At 37.3% G+C, this 22,060-nt stretch overlaps 3 protein-coding genes across 27 annotated transcripts; 1 reads left to right on the forward strand and 2 right to left on the reverse strand.

Moving 5' to 3' along the window:
- Nucleotides 1-718: 718 nt before the first annotated feature.
- On the forward strand, nucleotides 719-11,330 carry LOC129573758 (protein lin-54 homolog). Its single transcript, XM_055454709.1, has 8 exons — nucleotides 719-976; nucleotides 1,063-2,201; nucleotides 2,270-2,445; nucleotides 2,505-2,708; nucleotides 8,082-9,576; nucleotides 9,685-9,868; nucleotides 9,952-10,097; nucleotides 10,202-11,330. Exons 1-8 carry the CDS (start codon nucleotides 888-890, stop codon nucleotides 10,525-10,527), a joined length of 3,759 nt encoding a protein of 1,252 aa, XP_055310684.1. The 5' UTR covers nucleotides 719-887; the 3' UTR covers nucleotides 10,528-11,330.
- LOC129573590 (SET domain-containing protein SmydA-8-like) lies at nucleotides 3,088-5,380 on the reverse strand. Its single transcript, XM_055454271.1, has 5 exons — nucleotides 4,923-5,380; nucleotides 4,607-4,864; nucleotides 4,192-4,518; nucleotides 4,031-4,134; nucleotides 3,088-3,932 (listed from the first exon to the last, which is right to left on the reverse strand). The coding sequence occupies exons 1-5, from the start codon at nucleotides 5,249-5,251 to the stop codon at nucleotides 3,256-3,258; spliced, it is 1,695 nt and encodes a 564-aa protein (XP_055310246.1). The 5' UTR covers nucleotides 5,252-5,380; the 3' UTR covers nucleotides 3,088-3,255.
- Nucleotides 11,331-12,774: 1,444 nt separating the features above from the next.
- LOC129573593 (mediator of RNA polymerase II transcription subunit 1) lies at nucleotides 12,775-22,001 on the reverse strand. Of its 25 annotated transcripts, none has more exons than XM_055454301.1 (17): nucleotides 21,525-22,000; nucleotides 21,214-21,257; nucleotides 19,317-20,524; nucleotides 19,084-19,213; nucleotides 18,645-18,968; nucleotides 18,300-18,566; nucleotides 17,868-18,221; nucleotides 17,642-17,799; nucleotides 17,078-17,330; nucleotides 16,522-16,901; nucleotides 15,964-16,044; nucleotides 15,502-15,811; nucleotides 15,073-15,418; nucleotides 14,771-14,988; nucleotides 14,236-14,683; nucleotides 13,790-14,159; nucleotides 12,775-13,710 (listed from the first exon to the last, which is right to left on the reverse strand). In XM_055454301.1, the coding sequence occupies exons 2-17, from the start codon at nucleotides 21,230-21,232 to the stop codon at nucleotides 13,657-13,659; spliced, it is 4,920 nt and encodes a 1,639-aa protein (XP_055310276.1). In that variant the 5' UTR covers nucleotides 21,233-21,257; nucleotides 21,525-22,000; the 3' UTR covers nucleotides 12,775-13,656. The 25 variants fall into 25 exon arrangements, with proteins under 25 accessions (XP_055310276.1, XP_055310268.1, XP_055310272.1 ...); XM_055454293.1 differs by having other exon boundaries at nucleotides 13,790-14,156; nucleotides 17,078-17,396; XM_055454297.1 differs by having other exon boundaries at nucleotides 19,317-20,527.
- Nucleotides 22,002-22,060: the final 59 nt, after the last annotated feature.

Consider the following 22,060-nt stretch of genomic DNA (forward strand, 5'->3'; position numbering starts at 1 on the left):
CTAAATGACAGCACCATTTTTTCTTTGATCGTCAAATACACGAAAATTTACAAACAAATAAGAATGTCGAATCCGTTAAACTCCCACAACCGCGTATTGTTTCTTTTGTTTTTCTTTTTTTTTCTATTAAAACCATATTTACTTATCGAAACTGATTATTTTCACACGCTAGAAATAAATATGGCATATAATAAATCGAATAAAATTGTGTAGTAGGCGATGCTAATTGTAACAGTTGTTAAATTTGAATATGACGATTCTTAATTACTATTGAATAAATAAATTAATTGATAAAATACAATTGAAATTGATGACGTTATTCATTTTATTGAGACAATTCTATCCGATTGGATATATCATATTAGAACTGATTTATTTTTCCATGACCAATGAATAGAAAAGGGGTTTTTTCGGATATTTCACACATCACATTGTTTTGCGCATCCAGAGTATTTTCAGCCAAATTCCGTCCATAGAAGAAGAGAAGGAAGAAGAAGAACTCGGGAGAAAAAGAATGTTTGCAGTACTGAGTGGAAAATACTATTTAGTCCGTTGAAATAACTTCTGACAGTTAAGAGTAATGTTTTCGACTTAGTTTCATATCTCCCTCCGCCTTGATTCCATGTTTCGTAAATAAACAATGTAATTCTAGTATTCAGCTAAAGTTAGCACTTTGTGTTGACAAACACACACACAAAATTGTCATAATGCAAATCTTCGGTTAGCAACTAGCGGCTCTCGTCGAGAGTAAGTGGTTGTATTAGTTAAAGCGTCTGTTGCAGTGATTTTGTATTTATTGGAACGTCAATGTGTCAAAACGCACACACAATGTGATCGTGCTTCAAGCTAAATTTGGTCATAATTAATCACCGGCTACGATATCAAAAATGGAAGACTTGCATACATTTATCATCGATTCAACTCGGAATATAACGCAGAGAGTATGCATAAAAGATCAAATCAAAATTTGGAAAAGGTAAAGTTACAGTGAATCATGTAATGCATCAACACGTGTTGTAGTACGCGAAATAAGAACTAAACAAAACTTGATAAACTCTTCAGATTGAATGGGGACAAAGAGCCGGAAATTTTGATTGATTTGGAAGAATTTCGAAATGTATTTGCACAACGGGACGATGTTGGTATTTTGCTTGGCGGTCGATACCAAATTTACAACATTCTTTTTGAACGTTTTGTCAAAGAACTGCTTGTCAACAACGTAAAATTAACGTTTTTCGCCGCTGCACATCAAACAACCGATGAACTGTATCTCTTCATACCAAAAATGGAGCGAGATTACTACAAATACATTCTTCTAATCGACAAATGGACTGCGGACGCAACTGACACAAAAAAGCGTTCGACCGGCGAGAGGAATTTAATCATTCCTGTGACAATGGAGCACAACTTGATTGCATTGATCAAGAAATTATGCCCCAGGGATTCACTGCACATCAATTACTATCGACACACGCAAGAAATGGTTAAATATGCCAGTGCTAATTCGAAGAGGGTTTTGGCGATCATTTCAAACAATCTGGAATTGCTGCTATTCGAGGGCTCTTATCAATTTTGGTATGCAAACAGCATTGATTTCCGAATGTTGAAAATCTGTTGCTTCTGTCGAACTGCACTAGAGAATTCAATGGGCCTGAACAACACAAAGCAGCTGCAACTTTTATCGGTGCTATTGGGCTCACCATACATTCCATCCGAAATTCTGGATCAATTCCTGCCAAAAAGAACACCAAACCGAATCCACAAAATGGCCGCTTACATAAAGAAGAATACAACCGCATCGGGATTTAACCTAAAACAAATTGTGAATGACATATTTGTCACATCAAATGACATGCAGAGCAGTCTTAATGCAATAGAAAATGGTTTGAACTGTTTCAATATCAGATTTTCAGTTGCCATGCCCAACGATGATGCCTTTAGCAAGTTCAGCAAAGAACGAAACATGTTCATATATCAACTAATCGTTGATGACGTGTACCTCATGAAAGACATTTTGTATCTTGACTATCGTAATGGCAGAGCAGCAACGCTACCCGATCTGCAAGTGCCACTCATTCAGAAAATGATGGGTATATTATTCAAAACGAAATTGGTCAAACCCATGGATCGAAAGATTTGCATCAAATTAGCGCATAATGAGCCGTATCGTGTAGTTAAAGTTCCCATTATTTATCCGAATGGTACGTAAATTTTTCCTACTATTTTCACATCTTTGCATTCAAAGTTGATCTATTGACTTTATTCCTAGTACCGATGCCGAACATCTTTGAGGTTATTTACAAGAACCGCGAAACAAAATACGACAACTTACGATGGTCGTTGTTAGCTTGGATCTTTGAACTTGAAGATGAATTTCGTGAAAATTTGCAAAGCCTGCCACAAGCAAAAACAGCCGTTGTACTCACGCTTCAATATTTGACACAGGTAAGCCACTAACCAATTAGCATACACAGTTCAGTAATGCAGTTTCACAATCCCTTCAGAATGGTGTGATTAGCCATTTGGAAGCTGATGCCATTCTGAGTTCAGAGCTCGAGGTACGTGCTAGAGATGAAGGCGTACTACCACCCAGCATCCCATATCCAGACACAATCAATATTGAATACGTTCAGATCGCACATTTGTACAGCAAAATGTTTGTAATGGTCAATCGTTGCCTGGAAATTTGTGGCCTCAATCGTCGAAAGGTAAATTTTACCAGAAAATTTTCTTTTTCTTCAAGCAATTTTAAAGTAAATTAACTAATTATATTTTGGTTTTCAGGACATGATTCAATTCGATGGGCCACTTTTTTATGTAACAATCGAGAAATTTTTCAAACTCAAAATGTCTTAACTGAGCGAAAAGCTGTCGAAAATCGATTCAATTTGCATATAATAGAATAATTCTTGAATTCTTGGCGCTGTTGCTGTTGATAAATCAAGTGTGTTGTCACTGTCTACTATCCAGTCGTTTGGTTGATTACGAACACGTTCATTCAATCAAATTGTTTTGTCCTCAACAATTTCAATACTCATCGAGAAATTACAAAACATTCCTCCAATGTCGCAACTAATTTAAGCAAAATTTCATTTGTACAATCTCAAGATTGTAATATGTATTTAACGAACAACAACAAACTGTACAACATTAAACTAAAATGTATACGTTATTAAAGGTGAAATCAATGCTGCTGTGTAGTATCATTAATTTTTTTTCTTTTATAGTTTTCCCCTTAGAACACACAGAACTGTTTCAAGCTGTAAGTAAATTTTGAACATCTTTTTCGGCTCGTTCAAATGATTCGATGAGTTTGCGCCCTTGAATAATGTCCCGATTGAGTGAAAGTGCTTCCTTCCCGCGACACAAGTATGCATAGGCCGCTTGGACAATGGCTTTATTGCATTTGCCACCTTTTTCAACTTGTCGTCGATCCTGTTCCAAAATCGCCAGATGCAGCTCATACAGAACGATGCCCGTATATAATGTCAGTCGCATTGTATTTGGATCGATATGATCGAGAATGTCAAGTAATTGCTCACACATTGCTATTTTCTTCTGAAGTTTTTCATCAGATAGTTCGTGGAGCAGGAAATTTGGCTTGTGGCCGTACATCTGGATAAGTGAGTGTTTCAATGCAAACAAATGAAAATGGTTTTTGTGTAATAAATGGGACAATTTTTCGATGAGTGCTTCAAAATCTTTTGGGCCAATTGATGCGGGATCGCGACGCGATACGGATGGCATCATTAGATCGTCCACTTCTTGTTCGATGTTTGTTAAAATGATATCAATTTGTTCATTTGAAATTAACACATCGCATCGATCACAAAACCACTCAGAGGTCATGTCAATCGGATTCTTTGGCAACAACGTTCCACCGCACGATTTGCCGATGTCACCGATACATTTCATCGCACTGAAATGTGTACCTGCAATAATCGAAAGGAAATTTCGGATGATTTTGAAACTTCACAAGCGAAAATAGATACAAGAAAATTGTTCATGGCATTTGAACAAGTATACGTACCAAGCTCGGTTCGATCAAGACAGCGCTCACATTTGCAGACAAAGTATTTATTGGTCAGAAGATGTTCGTTTCGCATATGTGTACTCCAGAGCATGTGAGTGTACCTGCAAACAAATTCATTTTAATGAAACTCGGGTAACAGCATATGCAAATGTACATACATGATTTTCAGGTGTTCGCCTTTCTTGATCAGTCGGCCAGCTCGCATAGTTATTTTAAACTGTTTATTTCGGTCGAATGTATAGTAGCAGTTCGGTAGACAATCGTGCTCCAAAATGCAAGCATTTTCAAACAGAGCGCTGACCTCTGCATTACTATCGCTTCCCAAATCGATGTTCAACGCATTCACCTCCATAATGCCACAAATTCGATGTAACATTTTTTTGTCGCGTCTTTCGAAAATCCTCTTGCCCAATCCCGTTTCAACTTTGTCCAATTCGGCCCAGAAATTGTCTACTAGATATGAGACAATTCGTTCATCCGCTTCTCTAGAAATCGTAAATGGATAATTCACGTGATTTTATTCTTTAAAAAAAACTGAAGATTTTATTTCCGTGATTTCATCTCAATACTTACTTGTAATAGCGAGTTTCAATACGTTGCTGATCATGACTTTCGAGTTTCATTACCTTTTCCCATCGATCTGGATATTTCCATTGCAACAGCATGCATCTGAGCGTAAGCAGCACATCACTTCGGTAAAAATTCGCAAGCGTCTCTAAGCTGCAGGTTCGATTTGGTCCACGACGTGTGCACAAAACGAAACATTCGACTCCATGCATTTGAGGGTCGGTAAGTCCAGCGCAATTAGGATCACATGCAGGCCAAAAACAACTGTGAATGAATATAAATTGAGCTGCTATATATTCGTTCAAAATTGCAATTCCCTTACTTTTGGCAGTGATTTCCATTGATCAATGTTGGTTTGAAGCAGCCCACACATGGGAAATGCGGTGAGCCCTTATCATCGTCATTAATACACCATTTAGGCCCAATAACTAAAGGTGGTTCGATGAATATGACACTTTTTGCCGGTATATTCCGAGTAGCTACCAAATACCGGCCTAGCTCATCTGATCGTTCGATCTTAAATGGCCGACAATTGATTTTATGCTTTGGCCAATCCTTCTTCTGATGATCAGTACCACAATAATTCACTAGTTTACAAGCCGTGCATTTAAACGGAGCTTTTTCATTACAAACCATGCAATTTTCCATCATTTATACACTAAATTTGTAAAAATCTGGATGATAAATTTACACGGCCTCAATTATGCGAAGCGTGCAACTCCTGTCTGCTAAAAAAATACTAAAAAAAGTTTGTTCATTTACACACAGCGCTCACAACTCGAATTTCGAAAGCGCTTGCGCAAAAATGTATATTTTCGTATTTGAACGACGCAGACTCATCATACATTCTACCATTTCATTGATTTACGATCATATTTCATTTATAAAAACGTGTTGCACCGCAAAATCTGAACTACTTGACTGTTATTTTGTGCTTGTAGCTCAACAGATGATAGACGAAAGAATGTAACGGGAGTCATAACCGCTCCTGTTTATTCGTTGCAATCATGAGTGATCAATTAATCAAGGGAACAGATCAACTTAGTAGTTTATTTTGAATTCTAGAATTTTTCCAAAAAATGTGAATTTTTTAACAAGCCGCCCGAAGACACATGAAAAGATTGAAGATTCAACTCATTTTTACTAACCATAAAAAATCCCAGGACTTCTTGAGAATTTCCTTGTCTATCGATTTTTAGCGAAATAACCAACTTATTTTTTTGAGGTAGCTCTTGAACGGTATACGTGACTCGATTCATTTTTTTTTCTCTACGTACATTCTATAGCCGGAGATTCTCCTGGATCTTTTTGCTATTTTCGTTTGATTGAAAGTTCGTTAATATTTTAACCTGTTGGACATATTTCCTTATTAATACATTTTTACCTTCGAATTCCATTGGCAGTCTAAAATAATATCGTTTGCAGTCATCTTAATCGAAAATATTGTAAAAATCTATTCCAACATTTTCTAAAGCTGTTTTAGAAGAAGAAGAAGAAGATGAAAATGAAAAAGAAGAAGGAGACAGAGAATCGAAATGCTTTCACATATTCATATTGAAGTCATATGCAATGCGAATGCAGTGCTTACATTGCATTTTAAAATATTCGTCGCATATGTGTTATCGTTATAATTGAGAGAGATACTGCGACTCGATTCGCTGTTGGTGGGAATTTGATTTTCTTGCGTTGGTCATGAAAAACGGCGAATACAGCATTTCGCCGCGTCATTTCATGACTGAATTTCATATTGTCGCTTTGAATTGACTCCAATTGAATCAATTTAGTAACTTAAACTAAAACATTTAATTCGATGGGAACAAAATTGCTGGTGCATTTTTTTAAAATAAATTCTCTCAGGAATGTAAGTGATAATGAGGAAAAAAATTGAATAAAAAGTCAAAGTTCTATTAATTGAAAATAGAGCCATTGAAGTGATGATACCATACTTTGCAACAGTTCGCTGGCTGAATGTGTTGAGCGTGTGTTTGTGTTTTAAAATACATTTGACGTGCTGAATAGTGGAACAGCGAATAGTATCGGTGCGGAGAGAATTGAACGGCAAATGTACGCAAGCGACTGAAATTTATGCTGAATATCGTCACAAATACATACATATTCGCAGAGGATGGCGTATGGTTGTAGTGGTGGGCGCGTGAATTAAGTGTATTTTCCAATGGGTTCAAAATATCTAAGTGTTGAGATTATTCTATATTGAATTTGTTTGGTATTTTTTTCTGTTTTCTTTTTCAGCACTACACCAATTCAGTTTATCGTTTTTGTGCGTTTATCGCTAATCGAATAGAAGACACGGTGTGGGTCTTACAACGCGGTAAATATATAAACAGATAAAAAAAATTGTAGTAAATTTTTGTTTTATTGTCAGTTTCGCACTGTAAATAAAATATGTTCAGCAACGACAAACCAGCGTGATGTACAATATGAAACAAGCTATCCATAACACCATAGTCCATTTGAATCATGGCTGAAACATCAAAATTCAATTCAAATTCATGGTTATTAATCAAAATTTGGGGAAAACGTGTTAAGGTTTTGTGAAAAATTATTTTTCAACGAAAGTTGTGTGCATGAAAGTATTGATCGAACGATTCGTCAAAATTGTGTGTAAATTCATGGCATTGGCCATTTCAAAATTTTGAATATTTGAATTTGATGTGTCGACGAATGGCTGGTAAGCAGCTATTAGGTTAGCAGTAAAGTTGATGTGAATTCTTCTGTTGGCTAAATTTGCATCGGTACCGCATATTTTTCGCATAATTTCAATGTTTGTTTCGATTTGTCGACCTTTTTTGGCCAATCGAAGGGGGTTTGACTTCAAATTTACAATTTCATATGAACTACGATTGGTTGATTGGAAAAAAAATTGTATTGGAAATAATTTTTTTTTGCGTCACCAGCAATGAATTGGCTTTTGACATTTTCAAGTTGGCAACACTTTTCTCTGTAATTTAGTGTTGTGAGCATTTCGATTCGAATTATATGTTAAAAAACAGACGGAAAACTTTACGATTGTTTCTAATTAAATGTAATAGTTCGGTTCAAATTACACGATTCATTCGATTGCGACTGTTTCCATGGTGGAAAAAATATGATTTTCGGTGGCGTTCGTAAAATTTATTGTTGCTATCGCTCTCAGTCAGTTATTTGAAAAGTAGTGTGTGTATGACATTTCTCACTTCACTTCGCTCTTGTTCTATCCCTCCATTTTTCTGTTTATTTCGGCGATGTTCAAAAACACACATTCAGTTTATTTAAATTCGAAACAAAAACATTTGAATTGCATTGTCAATTTGTTGGTTTTATCACCTGAAATTTTCATTTTTTTATTTAGTTATAGTTAAGCTGCGGCTGATGAGGCGTTGATTAGATGAAAATAACTGATATTGAAGTGCGAACAAACAAATGAATTGGTTTTGTACTGAAACATAAACAGAAGGAAAAATCGAGTAAAAAAAAGCAATAATCAACTATGAGTTCAGACGATATTGAGTTCGAAAGAGGCGGCGGCGGTGGCACAGGTGATGTACTACAGGATAATGCCAACGAAACAATCAAAGATGATGATCAATCGACGGCGACGACGACGACGACGACAACAACAACAACAACATCACAACAAGCGCTCAAACAATTAAATCAACTTACATCAAATAATAGCAATAGCTCCGGCAGTAAAGTGACAGCTACAACTGTAGCCTCAACATCGGCAGTGAGCACATCCAATTTGCAAAAAATTGAACCAAAACTAACGATTCCAGGAGCGAAAATTGTTTACATAAAAAATCCGAACGGGACACAGCAATCGATTCGAATCGGTGGTTCGTTGATCGGCGGAAATCAAGTGGTTAGTGCAAATAATTCGAACAGCAATGCCAATGCCACGAGTTCGACAATACAAAAAGTGCAGTTGCTGCAATTGAAAAATAAAAATGTCGTTTCATCATCGGCCGTGCCGGCAACCGCAGCCACTTCCACAACGAGTCCACGTTTTTTGCTGAAGAGCGGAAATGCGGCACCAAAGTTTATCATTTCATCCGGAGCTACAGCTGCTAAGATCAATCCAGCCGGCGCTAGTGGATCAAATACGCGAACAATAACCGTGCAGCAAATGAGTCAAATGGGTCTCATTGTGCCATCGAATAAGACAAACGCCTCCACAGCCAGTACGAGCAGTTCGACTACCACTAAGACTCTCGTTCTACCCGCCTCATCCTCATCTCCATCATCGTCGGGCGGCACGAACATCGCTTTGAAAAACCAGCCAACAATTTTAAACAAAGGCGTCAAACCGATACAATCACCGCAGAAAATATTGATACAGTCGGACAGTGGAGGTGATGGTAATGAGTCAAAAACGAAATCGCCGGGTGCGCCAAATATTGTGAAGGTGGCTGGTACTGGTCAACAAGTGAGGGTTCTTCAAGGGAAAGGATTGCAATATGTGCGAGTATTAAATGCAATCCCGTCGGGAAATGCAAACAGCACAACAGCCACAACAACAAGTAAAATTGTCAATGGTCGTCAGCAGCAGGTGATTGTGCAGCGAAAAATAGTGTCGCAACAGGGTGGCGCTCAAATTTCGGCGGCGGGTGGAAAACCGCAACAATTCGTTACAAAGAAACTCGAAGTGATGCCAATTGGTTCAACGACAAAGATAATCAAAAAGGAACCTAGTACGGGACAGCCCGTTAAAACGCCAACCACTTTTCTGCTAAATAACGTGCAAAAAAATATTGTAACCTCGACCATTGACATAAAACCGGTCACTTCGAATCAGAGCGACTCATTCGAAATTACTGAAACAAAAGAGGAACCGTCATCGCCATCGAACGCAGTCAGAAAATTCACAACTCGCACATACAGTCTAAGCACTGATCGCAAATCCAAATCACCCGAACCAAATCAATCGAATTTGATGTATTCAACGCTAAAATTACCTTCACCGGAACCCATTGAAGGTAAAAACCTTTATTTTCATTTCACACTTGAAGCAAAACTTCTTTTGCCGTTAGAATCGTTACAAAATAAAGACAAATTAAATCGATTTCTAAATCCATGTTCATTAGGTATACGACGGAAACATTGCAACTGCACGAAATCCCAATGCTTAAAATTATACTGCGATTGTTTTGCAAACGGTGAATTCTGTTCAAACTGTAATTGTAAAGAGTGCTTTAACACACTAGAGAAAGAGGATGAACGCCAAAAAGCCATAAAAATATGCTTGGAACGAAATCCGCATGCTTTCAAGTAAGTCTCTAACCAGTCGAAAGAAATGAAATTCCTTCAGAATTCTGCTAAACAATAAAGTGCGTTTCGTTTAATTTTCCTAGACCGAAGATTGGGAAGGCTCGCGACCAAAGTGATACGCTTCGTCGTCACACCAAAGGCTGCAATTGCAAGAGGTCCGGATGTTTGAAAAATTATTGTGAATGTTATGAAGCGAAAATTGTGTGTTCCGCCAATTGTAAATGCATTGGTAAGTGTTGCTCGGTTCCAAAATGATGGAAAACATTTTGAAAAAACGGAATTTTCACGCGGAACGATTTGATAACAATATATGAATTTGGTTTTTCTGCGCAGGTTGCCGCAACATCGACGATCACATGGATAATAACGACCGTGACAATTCGCATTACGAAGTCAATCAATCGATAAAACGGACATATGAGCAGCGGGACGAGAAAATTAAAACGGAACCAGTTGTTCCGGCGAAGAAGCCATGCAATTTCATAACACCTGATGTGATTGAGGCCACGGTACAATGTATAATTGCACAAGCCGACGATTGCCTTAAAAACAATTGCGATGCTAAAACGTCAGAGCGTAAAATTCTCGAGGAATTCGGACGTTGTCTGGTTGAAATCATTGAGTTTTCCAAGAAAAATAATGAAAATGCCGACGAATAGTGAATTACAAATCGAAGAATTCAGGGATATGCTCTGTAGTCATCTTTTAAAGAGAAATCGAATATGTTTCGTAGAATTTTTGACAAAATAGGCAAAAGAAATAAAACCCTTTTTTGAATTGTAAAAAACAAATACACACACACATATATATAAGTATATGGAAATAGTAATAATTTGCTTAGATTATTTGGAGTTCAAAGAAAATCTAATGTTAATCGACAATCGAAGCTGGCATCTCGGAATGGACTGACCCGTTTTTAGTTTTATGTATTCTTCATAATTTATTATTGATGAACATCTTTAGTTTGATTAAAATCAGCTTTCTTTTCATCATTTAGTAATATATCGTATTTGTAAATAAAAATAAAACCATTTACACGTAGGATGATAGATTAAATGTAAAAAAAAACAAACCAAATTGCATAATATCCAGCAGCAGAGTGACATGAAGGGAAGCTTAGATTTGTACCTTTTTCACAAAAGAAAAAAACAAACAAACAAACATTATACCCTTCGATAGGCAATGATCATGCTGATTTTCGATAAAATCGGTTGCAATTGCATCATTTGAATCCGCATGCTCAACTTTGACTTTTCGCAAAAAAGTTGATTTTTTACTCTCAAAACTGTTTTTATATAACATTTTTCTCATATAAAATTCCCATTCACACAGCAGTCAGAAAAATTTCCCTTTTTTTCTTCGAAGAAACGGTTCGAAAGAAAATGTTTGATTCGACTTTCCGCATGATTAGTTATAATAGTATCCTATGTATGAGTATAATAAAGGAATTATATAAAAACAACGCCGGATTTTTCGTAATTTTTATGTAAGAAGACAAATGCATAGATAAAGCGTTACAAACATCGTTTGGAAGAAATATTGGGGATCGATGCGGTAACGAATGCAGTCCTGTCAAAAGAATATCTTGATTTCGAAGCAAAACCATCAACGAAAATATATTCATAAATTAAATCACACTTTTCTTCAGTAAGAGTTTTTGTCTTGACATTTTTTAACTAGGTTTGTATTCGATTTCAAACTCTTTCAACGTTTTATTTTTAGAAATTTTAAATTATTTTGAATGTATACAAAATCAAAGAAAATTCAATACTAGCAATTTTGAGGTACAGCCGAGCCAAATCATGTCCGATATAGAATTATCCCGAATTCGATTGGGATTCGCTTCAACAACACTTTGTGAATAGAAAAGGTCTGGAATCAAAGTGCTGAAATCAGAGTGTGTAGTTTCTGCTGACCAGCCTGAATTTGCTGACTCATGTGCTTGAAGCCTACTCAGCAGTGAAGATACACTCTCTGACTGGAATTGTAATCGAGAACTTATAACCAATAGCCAATAGTCATGAATCGAAAAAGCATGGATATTCACAAAATTGCATCAAAACTACAACGAATACCGATTTTGCAAACCGATAAACATACAAAAGCCGCATACAACTTTGACTTCCCGCGATTGATTGATGGCAATTGATACTACCGACCCAAAGACTGGAAACAATTTAAATGTAAAATAAAAGACCAGATCCATTTTCATTATGTTTTTCACTTAAATTTATTTTAAATCTGTTTTTTTTTTCATTTTATTAAATATAATATATCTTATAATTTCTTCATCTTGCTTATCCGTTGTCGATTAGTTCATAAATTAAAAGTTCTGTTTGAGTCTTCAAACCAACTTAATTTAAAAAAAAGTTAACTAATTGCTTAACTAAATTCTGTATAAATTTAAATGAATTAATATTCAGTTGGTGATGTGAATTGTTTAGCAAACAAAAAAAAACGAATGAAATTCAGTAGCTAGCTATTGGTGCATTTTGTATTTTGCACATACGTCGAGGCGATATTCCGCATCTATGACCCAATTCTCAATACAATCGAGTCAAATGCTTTCAATTTACTAATGTTTGTCTGCGATTGTATTGTTAAAAATTGACGGTTCAACAGTGATTCTTCCTCGGCTAAATGACAGCAAGCTCATGAGCTTCCGCTCTTCAACTATGTTTCACTTCGTCTATCCCGCTGTATACCTGTCTCTCTGTATCTCTTTTTTCCCTCGGTTTGTTCAGCTGCAGTGAACAAATGAATTGAACAGATTATGAATCTTTCGGAAATGAGATTCACGGGACGTAATTGTGCATCTTTAGTGCCAGTGCTGTTAAGAGCAGTTGCATTTCACTAATTGCCATTTCATATGACACGTAAATGGCAAACATATTACATATCTCAAGTTTCAGCCAAAATTTGTTTTATTTACAATGCAAATTGCATGCCATTGCAAATGTTCAACATTCTCATTATACATTATTCAATCGCAATCACAGTTCAAATACAGACTCTCTTTTCATTTCCTTCCATACCCCTTTCTGATCATTTTTTCCCTCTCTTTTTATATTTTTGTTCCATTTAAGAATATAATCACTAAATTAAATCATACAGTCAACATATTCCATTTCGTTAGAGTAGACTTTTAAAATATATCTCTATGTGGTCTTTACATGGTACATTCCCTTTTCTGTGTTCAATGAATTTTAAAATTTTCGCTACATTTAGTTACTTATTATTCTCTCTCTGTCATCGTCCCTCTCTCTGTTCTCTCTCCTGAAAATGTCTTTGACATCTCAGTTGAAATCTTAGAGTGTTTAGATGCTACCGACACATCGGTGCCGGCAGTAAATCTGACTTTTTTCATTAGTAGCCATTAAGATATAAAAATTCAACGCATTAAATTTATCACCAAACAAATTCTTATATGTACTTGCATCCCATACGTTCGTATTATGTTTTAGTGATTTTCTTCTGGTTTTCATTCGTTAAATTTCTCTCAGAGATACATAAGACAACGACGCATATTTGTAAGGCTGCCCTTACCCTAACACCAAACTGTGAACATCATGTTCACTGCCAAACATGTTGTGATGAGAAGATCCACGTTTTCTTTTTTCGTCGATTGAACAGACATCTTTGCAACTTGGTCAATTCTGAGCAGCCAAATAAATCGAATCGATTATGTCTTATGGAATCGGCGAGTCGTTGAAATTGCATACAATACAGAATCGTGGCGATATATATTGTGGGTGTGTGTGTGTGTATGTGTGTTTGTGTGTGAATGATCAAGCCCAGAACACTGAACCGTTGTTTTCGGAGGAAAGTTCTTTAGAAAATGTCTGCGTAAAAGTAAAAAATTATACGTCATTTGCCAACTAATGAATCGTCCATAATTTCATCGTCAGAACTTAATAGCACCTGTTGTGGTGAATTGCCGCTGTTTGGCCGTTGTCGCATTGGTGCCGCTTGTACAGTTTGTGGATTCGGTGGAATTGCAGACGATTGTATATTGCGCATTTGATTGGGATTCATCAGCGAGTTGGCAGCATTGCTGGGAAAGCTATCGCTTGGTTTGGCTGGCGGTGGTGGACGACTTTTCTTAAATTGATCATGAAAGCTCATTAAGTCCTTGGGCAAAGGTGATGAAGAGGTTCCTACATTGGCACCAGCATTGGATATACTACTTTTATTCGATCCGCTCAGCTGTGATGTGCCCGACAATAGATTCTTCGATGCTGAATTCATAGATTTGTTTGTTAGCAACGAACTGAACGCGTTGTTCCCACTACTGCAACAAAAATTGTAAATCAATCAAAATGTGTTATGATTACAGTTGGCCATGCACAAAATAAATGCACACATACCTAGGCAATTGCAAATGGTGGCCACTCGACTGTGATTGATGTTGAAGCGCATCCGATGAAGTCGATTTGTATATGTGAATGTCTTTGTTGAAGTTCGAAATGCTCTCCGTATTCAAATTGTATTTGGGCGAAACAGAAGATGCGCGTCCACCATGGATTTTATTCGAGAGCATTTGATTGCTACCGAATGAATGCACGTTTGACATAAAATTTACCATTGACTTATTGGAATTGGTTTCTTGGGTAGTGAGCGGTGAGGCTGTCACCGTTGACGTATTGGTTGTTGATGTATCTTTATCATTAGCACTGGAACGCGCTGACAATTTTGGTATTTGATACTTTGTATCCCAAGTTTTACCAAACACATCCAGCGACTGCGATGGATTTTGTATGCCCAGCATTTTCATTACATCACGATTTGTGGTGGGTGCTCGGTCGTTGCCATTACCTAGAGAAAGAAAAACAAGCGTTGCAATCTTTAAGTTGAGCGACAACGAAAGCAAATGGAATGGATAAGAAATGTGGCGCTACGAACCTGTGCCGCTTTTATTGGTAAAACGGTTTTTATCCTTTTTGTAGCTATCCATTGAAGATGTCGAACCTTTTAGCATTGACGATGATGAATTGAGTGAGGCGGATGAAAGTTTCGATAGCGATGCAGATGTTGAGTTTAGTGAACCCGACGAACTGGATTTCGAAATGAGTGACTTAGTGCTTGTAGATGACGAAGAATTGAATAGTGTACTGTTCGAACTGAAAATGGAAAAAAAATATGGCCACGTTAAACCATACTAAACTGAATTTCAATGCGATGGATTTGTGGAGAATTAGATTTACCTGGATAATTGATTGCTGGCGTTTGTTGGGTCCAGAGGTGTGAGTCTCTTTTGTGAACCATTCGAATCTTTTATTGAATCGGACTGTGAAGATTGCAGCGATGCATGCGGTTTCTTTGAAGCTGGTCCACTGTTTACACCCGGTTTCAATCCAGTATGCGTTTTAGGTGAATTCGAACCGCTTCCACTTGAACTGGAACTGGATGAGTGTTGATAGTTTTGTTTAGACGAAGGTGAAGTCATGTCTTTTGTTCGCGTTTTATTGATGGTTATCTTCATGCCATCCGAACTATGCTTGACCATGTACTCACTGTTATTTTTCACCGAAGTTATTGATATCGCCGAAACTGCAAATACAATGAAGAGGCGACAATATGAGTTTGTATGCTTTTAATGACATCTAATAAATAGATGTATCGATGTGGTTTACCATTAGGCAAGTTTAAAGATTGAGTATTGGCTGATGCATTTTTTTCTTTGCTAACTGTTTGACCAGTCGACGCAGACGACACACTGTTTGCATCCGCACCAATCGACTGTTGTGGCGTCGAAAGTGTTGGCGTATTGGGTGGTGATTCATCGTTCACATGTCGCGCTGACTTCAATTTGTCGATCACAGCGCTTAGTGAACTTTTGCGATTTTTATTGGCTTGGCTGCTTCCACAGGATTTGATTGAATCCTGGCTAGATGACGATGCATCAATTAAACTATCCATCGGGATGAATGTGGCCATCTTTGCCTAATGAATTAACACACAATTAGGAATTTCATCAAAATGTTCGAATCCACCATCTGTTTTTGTTATGTTTAAATCTATGATCAAGTATTATTTATCGAATAGTGATGGTGATGATGATGATGATGGTGATCATGTTCATTTACGTTTCGCACCTTTAGTTTCGGACTATTACTGCCCGACGAATATTTATATCGATCACGGTCTTTGTCTCGGTCTCGATCTCTTTCACGGTCCTAAAATGTGACAAAGAAAACATACACAAATTTGCATAAAATATCAAACGAAAAAATCTCAAAAGAATTTTTCCACCAATAGCCTAAATTGGAATTTATTTGTTTTATCGCAATTTTGGACATAACACTTAAAAGTCGATTGTTTTTCACTCTTTTCTTCTCCTTCTCTTTCTCTCTCTCTCTCTCTCTCTCTCTCTCTCTCTCTCTCTCTCTCTCTTTTGGTGTATAAAAATTTTCCTCATTGTTTTCGGTCAATCAAGTGAACAATAACACAAAAATTTGGCTTTTAATACATTTTCTTTCGTTTTATTTTCTCAGCGACACAGTTAACATTTTGGTGCATTTTGAACAATATTTTCTTTTCAAGAATGATATATATATATACATCTTGAGCTCAGTCAGTCTTTTCTGTTTGTGTATGTGCGAATATTTTTCTTTTTTACTTTGTCGTTGCTGTTCTTGATTCTAATAAATTACCTGTCTATCGCGGCCAGATGAGGATGAGTAAGTTTTAACACGTTCACCGGATGGTCCGATGCTTGACTTGGAGTTTGGTGAGCTGGTTGCCGATTTGAGTGTAGACATACTTGGTTTTCCCGAACCAGCCGAGCTCGAATGTTTCGGTGACGATGTGCTGTAATGATTCCCTTTGGGGCTTGGTAAACTTTGATGTTTTGGACTGCTATGACTGCTGCTTCCACTGTGTGGCGAATGTTTTGGACTAATTTTGCTCGATGTGCTGCTTAGGCTAATTTTACTAGATTGCTGTAGCACCGGTGACGAATTAAATTTTCGAAGCAATTGTTGGCCAGACGGCGATATCGGTGAACCATCAGATGTTTTAATACTGACTGTAACTGAAGCAAAACGAAATACATTTAAAAATTGCGGCAAAATTTCAAATCGATTTGGATCTGGATTCAGAATCGGATTCATATCAATGATAAAAATTGTTGCTGATACTCATTCCGTATATTATCGATATCAATTCACTGCTAGATAATGGATAATCACATAAAATTGTAACACATACCGGGCATCTTCTCGGGTGGTCCCATTGGGCTATCCTCGCGCTTACGTTTCTTCTTCTTTTCCAACTTAAGTCGGCCACTGTCCGATGATAGGCCATCGGAACGTTTGCTGCTACTGCTATTACTGCTGCTACTGTGTTCGTTTCCATTGTTTGCGCCAGTGCGCTTTTCACCGCTCGCACCAGCGCTACTACTGTTTTTTGACGTTGAGTTAATTGGTGTAATTGTTATGGACGATTTCAGGCTTTGTGTCGGCTGCGAAGATATCGGAATTATTTCAATGCCAGGCCTACGCTCTAAGCGATACATAGACTGTTGTTGCTGCGTTTATGTGAAAAAGAGATTTTATTCAACAATTGGCCTCTCTCTCCTTTTCAAACAGACACTGGTTTTTGTTGTGATTACGGATTTTGTCTTTTTGTTTTTTGCATTGCGACAAATTTTCATATCGATTTTTCAACTACAATTACATGAACGGCTGTGTTCTTTGTGTTCGAATGAATGTTATTCGCTAACACAACATTTTCTTTACAACAACATTCGATTGAATATGAACTATGACTAACCTGTTGTTGGTGTTGTTGTTGATGTTGCTGCTGCTGATGCTGATGCTGCTGCTGCTGCTGTTGTTGTGACCAATGGTCAGATGATAGGTTTTGTGCTGAAGTGCCCAGCACGGAACTTAAATTCGAAGACGTTGAACTGGATGCAGTTGTTGATTGAGCTGCTCAAATGAAAAACAAACGGTCATAGTAAATTCATCTAATTTTTTAGGAGAATATTCAAAGGTACCTGTGCTCGATAATGACGTTGATACGGAGGAAGATTGCATCGAAGCAATCGGTGTTATGCTAACGGATGATGACAAGCTTGAGCTGCCGTCAGCCAATTTTTCTTCACGTGGTCGCTTCTGTTTCTTTTTTATCGGTTCACTCAAACCGCTACTATCTAGACGCTTTCCGTTCGGATCGTAAGAATCGGATTTGTTCACTTTTACTTTATCACAATCTGCATTTGTTTTTGCAAATTTTATGTTTTTTGAGTCATCTGTCAATGAGGTCCGAAATGTATCTTTCAGCGAGTCGTCGCCCAATCTTTGTGACGATTTGAATAGACCATCGGTTGTTGGATCCAATAGTTTGTTGACTGTTGTGAAAAGTGTTAATTGAAGAAAATAACATTTTTATTGATTGTCCCATTAAGTTTTGAGTAGTTAATGCTTACCGTCTTTTGTTATTGTGTCTGTTCGCTGAATCCTCGCAAACATGTCTTTGCTGATATCTTTTGAGGCGAGATCATTTCGTTGAAAAAAATCGAAATCTTCGGATCGTCGCCGTTTTGTAGATTTTCCATCACCGCTGCCGTTGCTGCCAGCAGTATTATCGCCAGAACGCTGAGGTTGTCTTTCGCCACCCAATTCTCCTCTATGTTTGGACGCATCGCCATTTTTAATTGTACCATTTTCTAAATCACTAAAAGCTCCTTTATTGGCTGAAAAATTAACAAAGATTTTCGGCGCATTAGCAAAACAGGACTAATTGCTTGTATTTAGGTAAGAATCCAACATACCACTAAGATTTCCTCCTTGGCTACAAAATAAGCTCAAACTGCTGTCCAAACCGCGCACTTTATTCAAGTGCTCCCGCTCCCAATACTTGATCAACATGCGAATTGTTATGGGTATCGATGCACAGGTCTGTAGAATGCGTGACAATCCCGACGTAATGTTACTATAATTACCATCCAATGAAAAAATGCTACATTTTATGTTTGGTATATTCGTTAAGTCTAGCTCAATTGTTGCCATTGTCTCCATGAATGGATGCTCAAGTGCAATTGAAATGTGTTGGCACGACAATACACTAACTTCAAACATGCTGGTATTTTCTATATCTGAAAAAAAAATCCACAACAAACAACAAATAAATCAAATGAATTCCACATATTTTTTTAACTCGATAGCCTCATAAATACTGGCTATCCTTAAATTAATATGTGAAACACGAACCGAACTTATAATTGGAGGTACGTATACAGCTCGTAATTAGTGTGTTGAATAGAGATTGCTGTCGGAGAAAGCGTAAAATCTGTGGAACCTGTGATGGCTCTGTGAATGGAATACTCTTTATGACAACACCCTGAAACGAGTACAGCAAAGACAAAAGAAAACATAAGCATTTAGAGGATTTTCCAACCGATTTAACTGTAATTAAATTGTGTTGAAACTTTCATCGAACTTACTGGTAAATCAAAGTTTTCCGTTAAGAAGTAGCAGTGCGTTTGGTCGGGCAGTGAAACAAATAAACCCTTTGATGTGTTTGTGATTTGACCGTCACTACCGTGACATGCTATAAGGCTCAGAATTGGACTTGCTTTTGAGATGATTTCGTCGGGGAATTTGGTGCGCGTTATTTGCTCGATTTGTCGTAGTAAATTCACACCGATTACAATCGGTTTATTGAGACGCAGCACAAAGTATGCGGGCAACATAATGGAATTGTCAGCACTGATTGGTTTGTATTCGGGTAATCGATTCCCCTGGCCATCGTCTTGTACTTTAACAATCGGCGTAATTTGGAGTTTATTCGATGAGGCAGCCTCAAGATGCACCGTCACACTTAGGCCAATTGAACTTTGAGCATGCACTAGATCCACGGTTAGCGGCCGAAGTGTGCTATTTTCAGCATCTAACAATTGATAGGGTGATACGAAGTAGGTAAGACGCATGGGATGACCACCTCGTCGTGGTTGCAAAATGCCAACGGATGATTTCACTAACACATATGGATCTTTGTTATTTGCGTACAACGAATACAAGGTTTGCAGGTCACTTTCGAGGGCTTGAAGTGCAACGAAGGCATTGCTTTTCGTCTTTTTATCGGCATTTAGCTGATAAATCGATGTCAATCCCTCGAGTTGAGCGGTAAAATCGGCAAAGTCACCCTTTAGCAAACAGCTCACTAGCTCCTGGCACGATTGTTGCTCCATTTTAAATTCATGATGCACTTTGACGTCATGCACTTTCCCTTGGCTATCCAGTATAATTTCCAAATAAAACATGTCCGACGATATGAATAAATTGAGATTGTCATCGGAAAATTTAAGGCCCAATTGACGTGATAGACTTTCTAATCGCTCCACTAAACCTTGACGCGTTGTCACTTTGATGCAGTATTGCATGCGATCCAAACACTTTTGTAAATTGGATTTTTCCACCATGTCCAAGGCATACCGCTTTTCGAGCATGGCAAGGCGTATGTTTCTCGATGTATCTTGTAGCGGTTTGTATTGTGCGGACTTCGAACGCAAACGCTCCATCAGCAATTCCATTTGCCATTTTTTATTGCGTTCGGTGGAACCACTGCCCTTGGACAAGCTGCAACCACTGCTGTTGTTGCCACCACCACTACAGTTCGGCATTGTTACATCACTTGCGCTGAACGCCATTCCTGCTAATTAGACAATTTAACCAATTTGACAATGATCAGAACATATCAACAGTTAGGCCAAACACTGATTCTAATTTCACATTCACATTGAACCCATAGATAATGTTGTTGATTAGCTGTTACGAATTCTATCTAACATTTCATGTTGACGAATAAACTAGACACAGGAATAACTTTGCCGTTTCAGGCGAATGAGCGCACACTGGATATTTTCAAGTTATAATTTATGAATGCGTGCTTCAACATGTAATTATAACAAGTTAATTCTATGTTTTGGTTCTACCACTATTTTTCCGTTCAATTTCATTTGTGAACATTTTCCGCGTTTGGTTTGGATTTGGGGAAATTTTGATTGGTTTGGCCACGATTTAGATGATCACCGCCAACAATCATTGGATTTCACGCAACCACATTCATTCACTGTGTTCAATCACTCATTAACGACCATTTTTTTAATTTTCATGTTGTCCATTTTTCACAAACAATTTGAATGTATCACCACATCGTAGATTTGGTTCCGTGGTGTTCACAGCAAGCGTAAAATAAGCTTCTTAAAATTTTCTCTTTCGCCTTCAACCAGTGTTGTTCCTGTGTCATCTCTCGTCTTACTCTAATTTTTCCCCCTTGCTTCTTACATCTACTTCTACATGGTTTTATCGTCATATTTATACAATAAAAATTGGGCTTACGGTTCGATTTTCCGCTCATTGCAGTTAAGCTGTGTGCTCGCTTTCTATTTCAACAAATCCATATATAATAAATAAAAATTTTCTCTCCCGTTTTTCAGTTTAAATAATATGAATGATTCTTTTTTTCATCAAATTTCAACATTGTCGTATCGAATTGAGCGATACAGAGAGTGAGTGAGTGAATGAGATGGTGGAAAAATTTATACGAAAGAAAAAAAAACGCCAAATTGAAAATGCAACGATTAGATTTTCTATTCAGTTTTTTTTATTTAATTGAAATTTATTCACACCACCGCAACCATGGAACGTACAATTTTTTTTGTTGAATACGATTAAAGTTGTACACCTCGCAAAAATATTGTGATTTGGATGTAGAGTCTAAATTGTTAAGTTTCAATGCTCTCTGACATTTTCAGCACCATCGAGCGAGATTGATTTGAAGTTGGTTCGAATGTCGTTCGCTTTCTCCTTCACTTGCCTCGTTCGTGTATGGACGTGGTGTATACGATGCGCTCTTTCTCGCCCATAGCATTCTCTATTTACATATTGATGTTTGATGAATTCGCTGCGTGTGTTTGTTTGTCGGTGTGTGAGAGTCTGTGAGAGAAACTAGCAATGAATTTTTCGTTGTTTACTACTTTTGCATACATGAATTCGTCTTGTTTTTAAATGCAGTATTTAACCATTGAGTTTTGCATGCAAAATTCGAATCCCGGAATTATTTTTAATTATTTGCTATTTCAAATACCAATCGAGATGACAAACTATGGTAGAAATAATTCCATGAAAAAAAAACTACTCATCGGCTTGAAATAATTTGACGCTTGAACGCACTTCGAGTGCGTTT

The sequence above is a fragment of the Sitodiplosis mosellana genome, unplaced genomic scaffold (genome assembly GCF_009176505.1).
Source record: "Sitodiplosis mosellana isolate CC-2019 unplaced genomic scaffold, AAFC_SMos_1.0 Smas_scaffold_6102, whole genome shotgun sequence".
Classification (NCBI taxonomy): Eukaryota; Metazoa; Arthropoda; class Insecta; order Diptera; family Cecidomyiidae; genus Sitodiplosis; species Sitodiplosis mosellana.